The 15,539-nt window shown below is 46.2% G+C and overlaps 1 protein-coding gene across 2 annotated transcripts in view; it reads left to right on the top strand.

The window, feature by feature from the left end:
• Positions 1-15,539, top strand: part of AQP9 (aquaporin 9) — a 71,390-nt gene that overhangs the window by 23,541 nt on the left and 32,310 nt on the right. For both annotated transcript variants that reach the window (XM_034660918.1, XM_002920668.4), the window contains exons 2-5: positions 3,210-3,336; positions 8,533-8,670; positions 10,030-10,148; positions 12,847-13,064. In XM_034660918.1, the coding sequence (XP_034516809.1) occupies positions 3,210-3,336; positions 8,533-8,670; positions 10,030-10,148; positions 12,847-13,064 (602 nt within the window). The remainder of the gene's footprint in view (positions 1-3,209; positions 3,337-8,532; positions 8,671-10,029; positions 10,149-12,846; positions 13,065-15,539) is intronic.

The raw sequence follows: 15,539 nt of genomic DNA, 5'->3' as shown, positions 1-15,539 counted from the left end.
GGCTCCCTGCTCAGCAGGGAGCCTGCTTCTCCCTCTTCCTCTGCCCCTTCCCCTGTTCGTGTGTGCTCATGCTCGCTCTCTCTCTCTCTCTCTCAAATAAATAAATAAATAAAAATATTTTAAAAAATTAAAATAAAAACCAATGATGTAAATCTGGGCTGAACTCTTCTGGGTAGTGATTTGTGACGAAGGTCACTGAAGTCCCCACACTGTTCATTTCTCCTCCCTCCTTTCCTGCAGCACACAGCATCGATTATCCTCTTGAGGAAAGAACAAAAAAACAATTTCAGGATCTAGGGTGGAAGAGGAGAGTATTAATCATGGTGAAATTTGACAGGGCAGAGGCCTCCCTGAACCCGCCTAGGCCATTTAAAGCTTTTCTGCCCCCTCTAGACTAGCATGGACGCACACGCATCAGACCTCAAAAAAGGGAAGGCGCTTCTACAGAAAGCAGTAAGATGTCAGGACTGGCCGTGTCTGGATGTGTCTCCTCTTACCCTCAGTTGTCTAAATCATCAGGTCATGTCAGCTGTCAGTAACATTTCATTCCTCTTTTCAGATGATGCTGTCAAAAAGTTGCATACAGGGCAGTTAATTGGCTTTAAATTAAAAAGAAAGCAATGTGGTGGTGATTTGGATTCAGAGAGTTATTATAATAGATAGGGATTCTAGAAAAAAATTAGGTCACGTCTAAGTGGAATTGCTAGGCTATGAAATGGACCTAGGCGATGTTTTTGAATAAGGAAAAGGGAACATGTTACTACTATGACCTTCTTTAGGATTCTTTGTAGGGTCTGGAGCCCAGCCTGTGCATGTGTGATATGTAGCCCAAAGGCTCCACTCAAGATGTCAAGCCCACCTACTTAACCCTACTGTCTAGCAGGTGGAATGGAGATGAGGCAATATGTCTTAGAATTGGGGATTACAGAAGCTGTTGAAGGTTCAAGATAATTTCTCTGCCTTCAGGGAGGAATAAACTAAAATCATTCTCTATGTATTAAATTATTGTTTGTAAATTATATTTCTATGAAAGACCTCACAAAGGCACCCTGGGGGAGCTATTTAAAATTAATTCATCGCTGTCAGGAAATTGTTCACATGTGACCTCTCATACTTCAGGCTCAGATTTTCCTTCTCATCCTTTTGTGAAGAGACACACAATGGCTGGTTATTATTTTCCTGATAAGAAGCACCCACATTCTTAATCGCTTTTTCCTTACATATATTTGCTTCTGAAACCTTTCTTTGTATGCCCTTAAATAATATTCATTTCTTGATGCTAAGCCCTTCCTGAAGTCGGTTGCTGTTTTGTTATGAAACCCAAGCTGGGCTGTGTATTCTAGAAAAGGTTTGGCCAATTCAACATAAAAAGAACTATGACTTAATGATCCTACAGTCTAGAACTTACTCCTCCAGGACCACACTCGCTCTTTAAACCATAGCATGAGGATGGCTGACGGCCATTCATTGTCTTGTTACTTCTTGTTACTTACTTGTTACAGAATTGCACGTGACCATTCTGTCTTTCCCAATTATACTCCCTCAACAAATGTTTCCTTCATGGACCATGATTAAATGGTTTTGATTGGTTGTTCAGTGAGTATATAGGACCCATTTTCTAAACATAGGAACTATATGGCGCTAAAGTCAGAATGTTTGTGTCTCCTCCCCCCCCAAATTCATTTGCTGAAAACCTAATGCCCACAGTTATGGTATTAGAGGTGGGGCCTTTGCGAAGTGACTGGGTCATGAGGGTGGAGCCCTCATGAATGGGATTAGTGCCCTTATAAAAGACTTTCAAGAGAGCTCACTTGCCCAGTCTGCTCTGTGAGGATGCGACAGAGAAGTCTGCAACCTGGAAGAGGGCCCTCAACTGACCACGCTGCCGTCCTGATCTTGGACCACCAGCCTCCAGAACTATGAGAAATAAATGTCCGTTGTGAACAAGCCACCCAGTCTGTGGTAGTTTATAGAGGTACAAACAGACTAAAGCACATGGTAAAAAAAGAAAAAAAAGATATGCAATGAAAAGTTTTCTTCCAGTATCTGCCCTGGCCATCTAGCACCCCCGCCCCAATCCCATCTCTTGCTCTTTTGCGTTCATAAAGACGGCTCATGCATATAGAAAGAAATACATCTAATGTGTTTTGAATACAATTGGCAGTGTGCCTTAACACTGCTCTGCATCTTTTCTTAAAAATTAATAATACCTATGGGGGATCTTTCCCTCTGGACACACAGACCTCCGTCATTCTATGGTATAGCGGCAGACCACTCTGCTGAGTGGACGTACCAACATTTCTGAATACTGATCCCATTCTCCACAGTACCCTCTACAGCACAGGACTGTGGAAGACTCACGAGCTTACTTGCTCTTCACCGGACAGCGGTTTGCAGAGTGCTTCCTATGAGCACAACTCCGTGCTCGGTGCTGGAGGGAATACAAGCAGCAGTGAGTTTGGCCATCTCTGCTCCCCGCAGAGAAAAAACACACGGGACTGAAGAGGGCTTGATTGCCAAGTCTCTCCCCCTTCCAGTTTGCCTTTGTTTTCTTGCACATCAGGCACTCTTTCCCATGCCCTTGTATGTGGTACCCGTGGTCCTTCCACTAGTCCGATGTGCAACTGATTGTGAGCCTGAGACGGCTTGTGCTGGAAACTTCTGGAGCAGGGCTTGCCAGCTCCCCTCCAGGGACCAGGAAGGAGACCCACGTGAGGGCAGTGAAGTGACTGAGCATGCAGGCTCTGTTTAAAGGGAGTGGCCCACCGCTACTCTGCCCCAGGAAATTATTTCCCTGAGGCTGCTAGATCTTATGAGTGACTAAAAGGAACCAGAAAGTAAAAAGTACATGGGATCTTTCTGTGTTATTTCTTACAACCACAAGGGAATCTACCACTGTCTCAAAATAAAGAGTTTGATTTAAACTAAGAGCCAGAATCCTGGATCAGTGTGTGAAATTACCCAATTGACAAGTGGGGGAAGAACGTTAACACTGCCGGCCCAGCAAAACTCATCTGTAATCCCGATACAGCTTTGGGATCACCGTTTTGCTGTCTGTGCCTAGCTGGATCATTATAATTTGATTTGCATGAAGTCGGAGGCAGCCCAATCCACGCACTTGCTTGAAACATATTTCTTGCTCCTGCGACTTTCCATTGTCCTTGACAGTGGATTTTTCCACTTACTTATTGAGCTTCCTCTCATTCCAGGTCCTTGGATGTGGCTCTGTCGCCCAAGCTATCCTTAGTCGAGGACACTTTGGAGGAATTGTCACCATCAATGTTGGATTTGCCATGGCAGTTGTAGTGGCCATTTATGTGACTGGAGGTGTCTCGGGTAAGTAATAGAAATAATAGCTGCCGTTCATGCAGCCATTCCAATGTGCTAGCACAGCGTTGGGGGTACATACCCCAGTTTATTTGGGTCCCAACAACCCTGTAAGAATATGTATTGAATTCTGTTTTTATAGATGTTAAAATCAAAATGGCCAAGAAACAATAAGTGAATTTGTGCAAAAGACATTTAGCAAGAGACAAGAGATGGGGATTAGGACTCAGAACTGGATGATTCCTTTTTTTTTTTAAAGATTTTGTTTACTTATTTATTTATTTATTTGCGTGCATGACAGAGAGCATGAGAGGAGTGAGGGGCAGAGGGAGAGGGAGAAGCAGACCCCTTGCTGAACAGCGAGCCCAACTCGGGGCTCAATCCCAGGACCCTGAGATCATGACCTGAACTGAAGGCAGACACTTAACCAACTGAGCCACCCACATGCCCCTGAACTGGCTGATTCCTAAATCGAGCCACTGCATTCTGTTCTTCATCTGTCAGTATGATCTTTTGCCTGTTTCTACCCCATGCTTGGGAGCCATTCCTGGAGACCCTGTGCAAAGCCCAGGGAATATCACTCCAACAGAGGCAAGTCCCTGGACCTTTATGCACGGCAATCAGAGAAGCCTAGACCACTTGCAAAACGGCTGGTGCTTTCGTGGAAATGCAGGTTCTCACTGAACAGCGCTCTTGGTCGAATTCCGCCCCGAGGGGTGGGCTGATGAGAAACCCTTCACAAAGTTCTGAGAAACAAAATGAAATGATGCTACTTAATGCAGTCTGGGAACTCCGGGGAGGTCCATAGAAACGATGCAGTTCTCAAAGGCGCTCAGAATCTTTCAGCAGCCCGGTCCGAACGCTAAGGCAAGCGTGCTGAGGCTGAGGGAAGAAAGGAAAGCCCGCGCAGTGCCCTGTGCGGGCCACTCTGCACGCTCTGCCCCCTTTCTCCACAGCAGCACTCTGCGGCAGGCGTTCCCGTCTCCATTCCACCAAGAAACCTGCAGCTCCGAAGTATTAGGAAAATGGTGAGAGTCCCACAGCCGGTAAAGAGGCAGAGCAAAGACTTGACCCAGGTCTACACGACAGCAAAGCTCCTGTCCCCACCGTTATGCAGTGTTGGCAGTGGTCCGTTATGGGAAGGCTGTGACATGACAGGCAGGGCCTTTGGGCAGAACAGTCCTGGCGGAGGGTCCTGCAATGAAGCCAGCTGACCTGGTGCCAGATGCTGCCGTTGGAACACTGAAGAATGGCTGCCCAGACCCCCTGGGAGCCCCGTGGCGCTGGGCACCTGGAACACTCATCTGCCGGCTGCCACCCTTTGCATAGCGCGGAGACTCAGGCTCTGGGCGGCCCCGGTTAGAGATGCCTCCGCGTGTGATTTGTTTGGTGTGAGCAGCGTTTATGTTCACAGTCTCATCAAGTGTTTGCTGTGATCCCGCACTGTGTTGCCTGCTAAACACGAGAGCAGTCAGGGGACCGTCCTAACTATAGTGCAGGCCTCGGCCACAGACGCAGATCACAGCTGCGGCCTAAAACAAGCTTGCGGGACACCCCGCTGCTGCCCCTTATGTGCCCCCGCTACATTCACACCGGCTGGTGGCCACAAACTGGGGGATATAAATGTGGGCTTATTGTTTTAGGTAGAGACATGCTTTTGGAATATTTCACCTGTGTAACACCCTGAATTGAGCATCATCACACAGTTATTTAGGAGAAATTTGTCACAGACCCTACCAGTGTAGGTAATAGCTTTCATCACCAATGTGGCCCACGTCTGTTTGCATCTATTGATATACTCGGGGATTTGGGCAGTCCACATAGGGAAAAAAGGGCAGAGACCAGCAGAAAGGGGAAGAGACGGTGAGAGATGGCATGAAGTCTTCCCTTCTGGGCCCTGGACTGGGGGTAAGCCCCTGTGCTCAGAGGGTGAGGGCTAGAACCTGTTGGGAGTATTTCTACTAGGGGTTCTTTCCAGATGAGGGTTAAGAGCCGACCAAATTTTTCACAAGAGACTGTGAGACCCCAAAATACAAGTAGAGCAGTTCCTGAGCCTGGCTGACACAAGGCAGTATTGGGCTGGAAAGGAAGCTTATCTCGCCGTCTCTGGAACCTAGCGCTGTTCAGACTCCTGGAGGACTGCTGGCTTTGGGCACACCCAGGAACCATACACCAGCCCACCGCTGACAGCCATGCAGACATCAGTATTGGTTTCAGCAGCCACAGGAATGGGACGGGAAGACTGTGTGGGGAGGTGACTTTCTCCTGCGGCTGCAGCTAACAGGCTGGTTTGCGAACACATAAGAGGCCCTCTTTGAGGGTCCCAAAAGTAACCAGCGTACAGGGGGCCGAAACACAAACAAGATCCTGTTTTGTGGTCACAGACTGGTGAAGTCAACTGACACTGATTTTGCAACATAAAGCATTACCTTCCTGGAAGGAAGTTGCCACACCCTTCTTCCCTGTGAACATGCCAGCGATCTGCCCCTCAAATTTGGCTGATCAGAACTCACTCATCATTCATGATGCAACGTCCAACATTAAGTGTTTATGCTGCCTCCTTGTACCGTGGCTGTTTTTGATGTAACATTTTATAAGCCATATAAATTCTTAAAAGAGCTCTGCATCATGACAAACAAAATATTAAGGTTGTCTCTAGCACAGAATGGTCTGTGAGTGTGGGAAGGGAGGCGACTTGCCTAGAGCAGTCCCGTGAAAGGGTTCATTCTGCTCACTAAGACTTTCATCTCGGGCCTGGTGGGCTCCAGCTCCACCCTGGGCTCTCTTATGAATCATCAGATCGTCACAACAACCCGGACGGAGTCCAGACTTGAGGGCGGTGCTCCCTGAGTCCAGCACTCATGTTCTTTCTACCACATTTCCCTTCTTTGCGGGCAGTGGGCCAGGCCGAGCCCTCATCCCTGCAAGGAGATATCTTCCTGTTGCTTTGCAAGGCAACTTCCCAGACACACCCTCTCTGCTTCCCAAACAACTGTCCCTCTCAGCGGACCTTCGCAATCTGAGCTACCCGAATAAAGGCCTCTGACAATTTACTGACTCAGCTGTCATGTTTTGAACACCTACTGTGTGCCTTGCCTTGTGTGAAGTCCGAGATGAAGAATGAGCACTGCCTCAGAGTGCTTCGGAGGGGCTGAAAAGCAGAAAGCTACCTGCAGGACGTTTTATTTTGGAAGAGGAGCTTGCCAAACACATAGCTCTCGCACTGGCGGACTCATCTGAGGGGAGGTGTTTTGATTGGAGCTGATTTCTTATAGGCCCTTGTCCTTTCACAATGGATCCCTCTGCGCTGGCTAGGTGGCGGCTCCTCTCCAAACAGCCTTCGGGAAGAGAGAAACAGGGCTGGCTTCGGGAACTTTCCACTGCCTGTGTGCTCCTCTCTCCTAACCCCTGTTCCCAGGGTTGCTTAGTAAGTGGTGCTCCTGCTGGTCTCCAGAATTGTGGCTCTCTTAGATTAAATAAATAAATAAATAAATAAATAAATAAATAACCAGTTGAGGTGTTTGTAAGGCTTCAGGAAATCACCCATGCTTTGACCTATTGGCATTTTTTTGCTCATATCAGCCCCTAATATGAGCAGGGGCAGGAGAAGAAAGGACCCTTGTGGCTTAGCCTGCAGTGAGAACCACTCCGTGGAGGCCAATTTGGCTTAGAGACTCAGGAAGAACATTGCTTTCTTCACAGGGGGAGGCCTTCCAGAAACAAGCTGACCTATAGGTTCTGTAGGGCGTCAAATGGTGAAATTTCTTCTTCTCTGCTCCTCCTCCTTCTTCATCTTCATCATCATCATCACCTTTTGTTCACAACTATGTCCCCATCCCAAAGGTCCAGATTTCCATGTGGTCACATCGACAGTGACTCCAATTCCCCCTCCACACAAAGTATACTCTTCAAATGAACATCTTTCTTTCTTTCTTTCTTTCTTTCTTTGTTTCTTTTTTGGCTTTTATTTTTTTATTATGTTCAGTTGGGTTGAGCACTGGGTGTTATATGCAGCTAATGAATTGTTGGACACTACAACAAAAACGTATGATGTGCCATATGCTGGCTAACTGAACAAATGAACGTCTTTCATTTTTAGGAGCTAAGCCCGTATGCACTCAAAGATGATATTTGAAAAGTGTTTTTTCTGCCCACTAAGGCAAGGAAGGCTTATAAACATGGTGAAGGAGGTCTGGAAGTGGTATAACATAGAACATAGACTCTAGAATTCATATCAACCTGCATTTGAATCCCATCTCCACCACTTAACTAATCATATGGCCTTAAAAAAGTTACTTCATTTCTGTGCCTCGGTGTCCTCACCAGTTAGTTGGAGTAATACCCATCTCACTGGGTTCTTATAAGGGTCAAATGTATATAATACCCCAATAAGAACGTATGGCAAATGCTCAGTAAATGGTGGTGTTGTTACTAGCAAAGCCGGCTAGGGTATTGGTGACCTACGACTGAGCAAACACTCTGTCTGATCTGGGGGCCAGATGGGCAAACAGGAGGCTGATTTCTCTAGCTGGAGTTTGGGTTAGGGTGTTGGAAGTGTTGCTGTGTTTGTGTGTGAGAGAGAAATACATTGTTTATGCAGAGGAACTGAGCAGAATCCACTCAGACACTGTGATCACCTCAAAGTAAATTGAGCCCCTTACCTGAGTGAGAGGCACAGCCCGCCAGCCATGGTTCATTTCCCCTTAGACATCTCTTTTCCATCTTAAGATTCTTTTATATCCTCTGGACATGGGCTGAGGAATTACTAGATGCAGATTTAAACATTAAGCAGTATATTGAATAAGTATATTGACTTAGAAATGTATTGAAGTTAACAGTTTATATCAGTCTCTTTGAGGTTGTTGTTACTTAGACAGATAAAAGCCGGGTGAATAGATGATAGCCAGGCAGATGGTAGGTCAATGATAGACAGAGATAGAAAATGAACCTCGTAAGTACGAGCCTCTTCCCATATCCGACTTCCTTTTCACAAAGCTAACCTTCCCAGACAGTGTCTAATGATGCATGGGAGTTATTGGTTTCCCGTTCCTCCCCGTTCAAGCACAAACACACACACACTCACACCTAAGCCTCTGTCTCTTCACACAGACTGAGCTCTGCCTGAGGTCTCTAAGTGAGGTTTTCTGTGTAATAATTCTCCCTGGCCTGCTGCTAACATCCCTAATCATCTTATCTTTCTTGCAGGTGGCCACATCAACCCAGCTGTGTCTTTTGCAATGTGTCTCTTCGGACGAATGAAATGGTTCAAATTTCCTTTTTACGTGGGAGCCCAGTTCTTGGGAGCCTTTGTGGGAGCTGCAACCCTCTTTGGCATTTACTATGGTGAGTAGGGCCCCTGAGACCAGAGGTTAGGGAGAGCTGGCCATAATTGGAAAGTCGGAATTACTTGCTAGGAAGAGATGGGATAAGGCAAGAACAGGGAAGTGTTCCACAATTGGCCGGCAGTTCTAAGAATTCGAAGTTCTGAATAATGGGGCCAACAATATCATTAGGACAAATTCATGAAGCTTTTTTAAGAAAATGGTCACCATTTAAATGGAGGGCAGAACTAGAAGTCTATCTTGAGGTCCAGTCAGCACTACTCGGTGTGAACATGCACAGAATAAGCAGTAGGCCAGTGGCTTCTCCACAAGCTTTCTCTGACTCGGCTGGGAGAGAGGGTGTTGACTGATAACAAAGGTTATGATGATTAAGTATTCAGAGAAGGAATCTGGAACAAAATCTTTGAAGGAAGGAGCGTGGTTGAGAATAGGCTAGGTGGGGAAGCTCTTCCCCCATTCTGTCCAACAACCAGGACCTCTGTTCTGCAACAGTCCTGGGAGAGAAACAGTACTGGCGATTGAAGACCCAGACTTTAACTCTGTGCTGTGTCAGTAAGCAGCTGGGGGACTTATGTAAGTCACCTGACTCTGTTTCCTCCTCTGGAAAATGAGACACTTGCCTATGAGACCCTTCAAACTAAAAAATCTTGAGATTGCATGATATTAACTGTTGAAGTATTTCCTTCTGTCTAACCCAAGGTAAGTCTCAGTACATTAGGACTCTCAAATGGAAGCCCCTAGGAGCTAGAAATTATGAACCATGCCTTAGAGAAACACATTGTGGAAGGAGACGCCTCCCCACAGAGTGTCTTTCTGAGATATAGAGCTTAAGGAGGACTGATAGAGATGTTGAGACCAGATCAGAAACTTGGAGAGCCAGCTGCTGTGGCAGGAGAGAACTGGGATCGGCGCTGACTGTGTCGAGGACTGCGGTCTCCTTTGCTCTATAGGCATCTTCGCTGTACACAACACCATCAATTTCTGGACTGGTATTAAGGGTTAATGAGAACCCCTTGGGAATTACGAATTCTGCCTACAGTAGACCAAAGCTCCATCTTGACATTTGGTTGACCTTAAAAATTCCAAGAATTCCCCCCAAAGAATATTAGTTCCCCGGACCCACCGGCTAAGGATTTGGCTCAAGTGAGGAGTGAACAGGGCAGTGAGGGCTTTCTGTCTTTGACCTGACATCCTAGAATCTCTCTGGGCATCTCTAAAACTGCCATGCTATGGAGTGAGGTATGGATCTGCCCAGCTGAAGCTGAGTGTTGGATTGCGGTTGTTTATCACAAGACCAGGCATAGGCCTCCCTCAGCTTTGCCCAGAGAACACTAACGTGCCAGATTTCTATCTTCCATAGATGGACTTATGGCCTTTGCTGGTGGAAAATTGCTCATTGTGGGAGAAAATGCAACAGCACACATTTTTGCAACATACCCATCTCCATATCTGTCTCTGACGAATGCATTTGCAGACCAAGTAAGTGTCCATTCAACAAAGATCAAACTTTGGTGAAAAGATATGATCTAATAAGGGGAATGCTACAGGAGCATTCTCGTTCATCAGAAAGGAAAGGCTGTGTTTCCAAAGTCAGAGGTCACTAGGCATAACCCAAGCTTTTTTGGCAAGTTTTTCCCTTTACCAAAGTTGATACCACTAAAAAAGTTTCCTGCTTTCTCTCTAGTAGATACACTTGAGGGCACCTGGGGGCTCAGTCAGGTGAGCATCCGACCCTTGATTTCAGCTCAGGTCATGATCTTAGGGTCATAGGATTGAGCCCCACAGCGGGTTCCCCACTGGGCAGGGAGTCTGCTTGAGATTCTCTCTCTATCTCACCCCTTCTGTCCCTCCCCCTACTCTCTCTCTCCCTAAAAATAAATAAATCTTTAAAAAATATGCATACACTTGTTTTGCATTGGTTGAAGTCCAGCAAAGAGTGGACGACTGGACATTTTAACCCCTAAAGGGGCAAATAGGGTTTGCTTTATGATCACTGTCTCTTCTGTGCTCTGAACATGGAAGCCACAAGAAAAGACATTTCTATGTCAATTCAAGGACTGTGAAGTGTGGCAATTGAGCCCAGAGTATCACTGATCCCCTCTATCTCCTCATGTGCATGGGTTTACCTAACCTCTCGAGGTATCTAGAAGTGTCTCTGCCTCATTGACATCTAAACAAGCTACATCCAGGCATCGGTCTTGTAGCCAATAGCACAGTTCTTCTGGTCAATTTGTGGCAGGATTAATATTGTCAACCTGATAGCCTCCTCCTCCCTTACTGTATCCCAGAAAGGCTGCTGGTCAGCCTGGAAGGAAGGAAGGACAGAGGGAGGACATCTCCAGCAACTCTCAGTTATTCTCTTGTGATCACGATGGGACAGGGTAGAGTGGGCATGTGTATAAAATGGGTCTTCCAGATTGCCAACTCTGCCTGCCTCCATTTAATGGATAGGTGAAAAAAACCATGCCCTCATGTCCTCAGTCTTTTTCCTTTCCACTTTGATCAATAAACCAAACAGGCAACAAGTCTTTCTTGAGCACTCTCTCTCTGCTCAGCCCTGTGTCTGGAGCTTGAGGGACTGAGAGTAAACGTGATTGTAAAGATCCGAGATTGGGAGTCTGAGTGCCTGAATGAAAATAACAGTTCTGTCCCAACTCCCTGAGCAACTTCAGCTAAATTACTGACTTCTGGGGGTGTCAGGTTTTCATTTGTAAAGTGGGCATAATGTTAGCACTTATCAGATTCCTTTGTAAGGACAAAGGGAATAATATGAGGAGAACGCATTGTCAGCAGTCCCTGCCCAGGAATTGTGGATTTAGAGTAGAACAAAATTATCACCTAAAGACAAAGGCAGCAACGCAAAAGTGAAGACAATCAGATGGGAAACTGGACTGTAGCAGTCACTTTAGTCATATGGAACCGAGAGACTAAATGAGCTAGGATGATGAGAAAAGTTTTGGTGGAAAAGATACAGAGAGATCTAGCTGCCAGAAACAGGAATATTCTCATAAGCTGAAAAAATAGAAGGATAGTATTCAAATGAAGTAGGTTAGGGTCTTAGACTCTACTCCATACCGGGAGTATTAGACTCATTTCCAAACGTCACAGTTCAAGGGGGCACCCTACCAAGAGAGAGGAACAAAAAGCTAATGATGTCACACAGCAGTGAGTGGAGAATGGGGATGTTTGCTCAAGAGCGGGTGTGTGTGCAAGAGCTGGGGGGATGGAGGGCATGGGGTGGACTAGTAGCTTTCAAAGAGTTGAAGGAATGTCAAGTGCAAAACAAGTTAGACTCGGTATGTACAGGCTCCCCGGAGATTTGGTGGAAGTTAGTACATAATAGGTGCTCAATAAATATTTATTAATATACTTACGTATTATTTATGTAATATGTATACACTAATATTTATATACTAATTATAAAATATTTAGTCCATAAAATTATGGTGAGATAAAGTTGCATTCAATAAAAGGAAGACTTTTCTAGCAATTGGGGCTAGGCTATCTCTTTAGAGATTTCTCACGTGACTTTAGCTCCTTTCCATTCGAAGTAAGAGAGAAAGAATGCTGACTTTCTCTCTCTCAAACCTTGGCTTGCGTGGAAAAGGACAGTGTCTTCATTTCTTTTGAAAGTGGCACGTCTCGTTCTACTAGAGAAGCCCGAGAGGACTGGTATCATGTCCCTAATGTTTAGTACTGTTTTCATTTTTTCATTACAAATCAGTTATTCCCACGTACTCGTTTCTTAATTCCATTTTTCTCTTATGAATCTTTTGCTCATTTCCTTTGCCCGTTTATCCGTTGATGCCTCGCATTGTTTTTCTCGCCAGTTTGAGTATCTTCAACCATTTTGCCAGCTGGCAGCTTGCCTTTCTATTTAGCGGGATAGCAGCTTTGCAGGATAGTTGTAGTAAAGGTAACAGTCTCCAGAGCCGAACTGTCTGGGCTCACACCTGCCTGCCGTGACTGGGTAGGTGCCCTTGGCGTGTCACTAATGTGTAAATGAGGCTAGCCCCACATGTAGGGTCGCTCTGATGAGAAGAGAGCCTGGCACAGTGTGCTCACCAGTGCGTGTTAGTTATTACCAGGTTTGTTTTTAACAAGAGGGGGTGAATTTTGAGGCGGGCAAGGAAGCTGAATACAAGTTAAATCCCTTGTGCATTTTCTCCCCCTGCAGGTAGTGGCCACCATGTTCCTCCTCATGGTTGTCTTTGCCATTTTTGACTCCAGAAACTTGGGAGTCCCCAAAGGCTTAGAGCCCATTGCCATTGGCCTCCTGATTATTGTCATTGCTTCTTCCTTGGGACTGAACAGTGGCTGTGCCATGAACCCAGCACGAGACCTGAGTCCCAGACTTTTCACAGCTTTGGCAGGATGGGGGTTTGAGGTCTTCACGTAAGTAACAGCGGTGTCGGGGGAAGAGAGATGCATGCTGCGCCTTGCTGGGAAGGGCTGTGCTTGGACCAGGGAGGTCCGGGAGAGTTCAGTTGGGCGCGTGGAGATTAAGTGTGTGCTCCGGTCATCGGTGTGGATTGTTTCCCTGGCAATTTGTGATATGGGGTGTGGGGGCAGGGAGGAGAGTGGGGGGAGACACACATGGACACATACAGAGAAAGAGAGAGGGAGAGAGAGAGACAGAGAGAGGCTCCAGGTAAATTCAAAAGAGATAGGCCTACCCTATATAATAATAATAAATCCTCAGTTGGTAGATGGTTTTATTTGAGTATTTTGGTTGTATAACTTGTCTGCAGATTCACTTTTTGATAAAGTTGGGCCTAGAATTTCCATCTTCTGATACTATTACAGGGCCGTTGCTAGTGAACCATGCTATGCTTCACTCATTCAGCAGATCTTTACTGAACACTGTCTATGCTGGTCACTGTGCTACGTAAGGAGATTTCAAAATCAGCTAAAACACTGGCCTTGAGCAATATTAATGCTCTCGCAATCCCCAAAACAAAGTGCTGAGCGAACGTAGATAAGAGAATGACTAGCCACGCTTCAGAAGTTGGGAAGGGGATCACCAAAGAAGTGAGGGCTGAGCTGGGTCTTGAGGTATGACTAGGAAATTCCTGTCAGAACAGACGTGAAGGAGAGCCTGTGCACAGGAAACGGCAAGACACCATACTTTCTACCTCAGAATGTGCTGAGGAAATACGTCAACTGTTGGTACCAACCTTCCAGGACACACTGTGCCCATTTATTCCTTCCCACTTTTGCCCCATGCAATCACAGTGGTCTGGCCCCACCGACTTTAGCACATCTCTCTGCGGGAAAGGAGCTCACTTTGATTCATCAAGAAACAGGACTCAAACATGGAGAAAGAGAAGTAGGAAAGACACGTGTGAGGAAATTCTAGTCTGATATTTGCTGTGAGAAAAGACTAGAATATCCCTAAATGCTGACCTGTACATATAATCATACACATGTGATAACTTATTTAAGTAAAAGTTTGGGTTGCCTTCACCAGTGTGAAAAAGTAACTTTAGAACAACTGACACCAGTCAGATCATCGCCACAGACAGGGCTGAGAGCTGCTAGCACGTAAGCATCCTGAGGACAGGGACCCAGCAGCCTCGCCACCGGAGCAGCAGCCACAGTGAAGAGACCAGGGCCTGGCATATACAGAGTCTCAAGGGAAGTTAAGCAAAGTCTGAATGAAAGCATGGGCAAATGCTTCGTGCCAGACATGTCTTAGGAGATGAGGGATACAAAGAAAATCAAGCAACATCCCCTATCTTTAGGAAACTGATAATGCAGTGAGTTTTCTGGAGCAGCGGTTCTCAAAGAAAGGTGACTTTTTCCACCTGAAGATATTTGGCAATGCCTGGAGATATTTTTGGTTGTCACCACTCGGGAGGGTGAAGGTGAAAGTTGTTACTGGCATCAAGTGGGTAGAGGGCAGGGATACAGCAGCCAGGACAGACCCCGCAGCGAAGAATTATTTGGCCAAAAATGTGAAGAGTACCACGGGTGAGGAGCTCTTGTTCCAGAATAATTACCACTAGAACGTGAAAAAGTTGAACAAAATGTCAACAACTAGGAAGGTTCTTTTGTATCCTTCCAATGGAGTATGCAAAACCTAAGTCAGAAAGATTCCCAGAGCCCAGAATTAACCTGAGTTTCGTTAATCCCACCTCCCCGAGCCTCCCTCTAGGAGACCGCTGCCCCCACCATCAGGTCACCTCTGTTAGCTTCACACAGACGCCTGGAACAAAGGGGCCTCGAAGGCCTCCCTTTGGACCCTGTGTTGTGACTCACCCAAAGCTCTAGGAGTGATGGTGGTTCTAAGATAGATAGAGGTCTTGCCTATCCTCTCTTGGTTTTGTTAAGTATATGGTAGGAGATCACATCTGTGGCAAAATGCTAGAATTCCCCTACTGCCAGACAAGCTCCATGTTCCTCTGTGACAGGGTCTTTTCCCTTCAGGCATTCGTATATTCACGACTGCAGCTCCCTGATCTCTTGCTCAAGGCCCTGGGCTGTAGGGGATGGAACCCAGCTGCTGCCCTTCTGCTTCCCTTGTGTTCTGTGTCAGAGGGCTCAGCACAGGCTCTTACCCAAGCTGAAGCTGTCAAGCGCCCTTAAAGAGATTTGACTTGTCAACTCCAGCACTTGAGAGGTTTGCCGTTCCAAATTTTGGAATTATGGGGGTGGAAATATTTTATAGTATTTGGACATGCTTAAATGGCAGACAGAGAGGAGATTTCAGGCAGAGAGTAACAAGTGCTCTTGTCTAGCTGGAAGGGTGCAGGGAGAAGGCTGGAAAGGACAACTCGTGTCAGATCATAGAGGATCTAGAATCCCAGAACGAAAAATTTGGGTTTGGGTTGCCCCCTCTTCCGTAGATTATGGGAAGCAGCAAAGGAT

The sequence above is a fragment of the Ailuropoda melanoleuca genome, chromosome 5 (assembly GCF_002007445.2).
Source record: "Ailuropoda melanoleuca isolate Jingjing chromosome 5, ASM200744v2, whole genome shotgun sequence".
NCBI classification, from domain to species: domain Eukaryota; kingdom Metazoa; phylum Chordata; class Mammalia; order Carnivora; family Ursidae; genus Ailuropoda; species Ailuropoda melanoleuca.
Note: the sequence above shows the minus strand (reverse complement) of the source record. Positions and strands in the feature narration are given on the sequence as shown.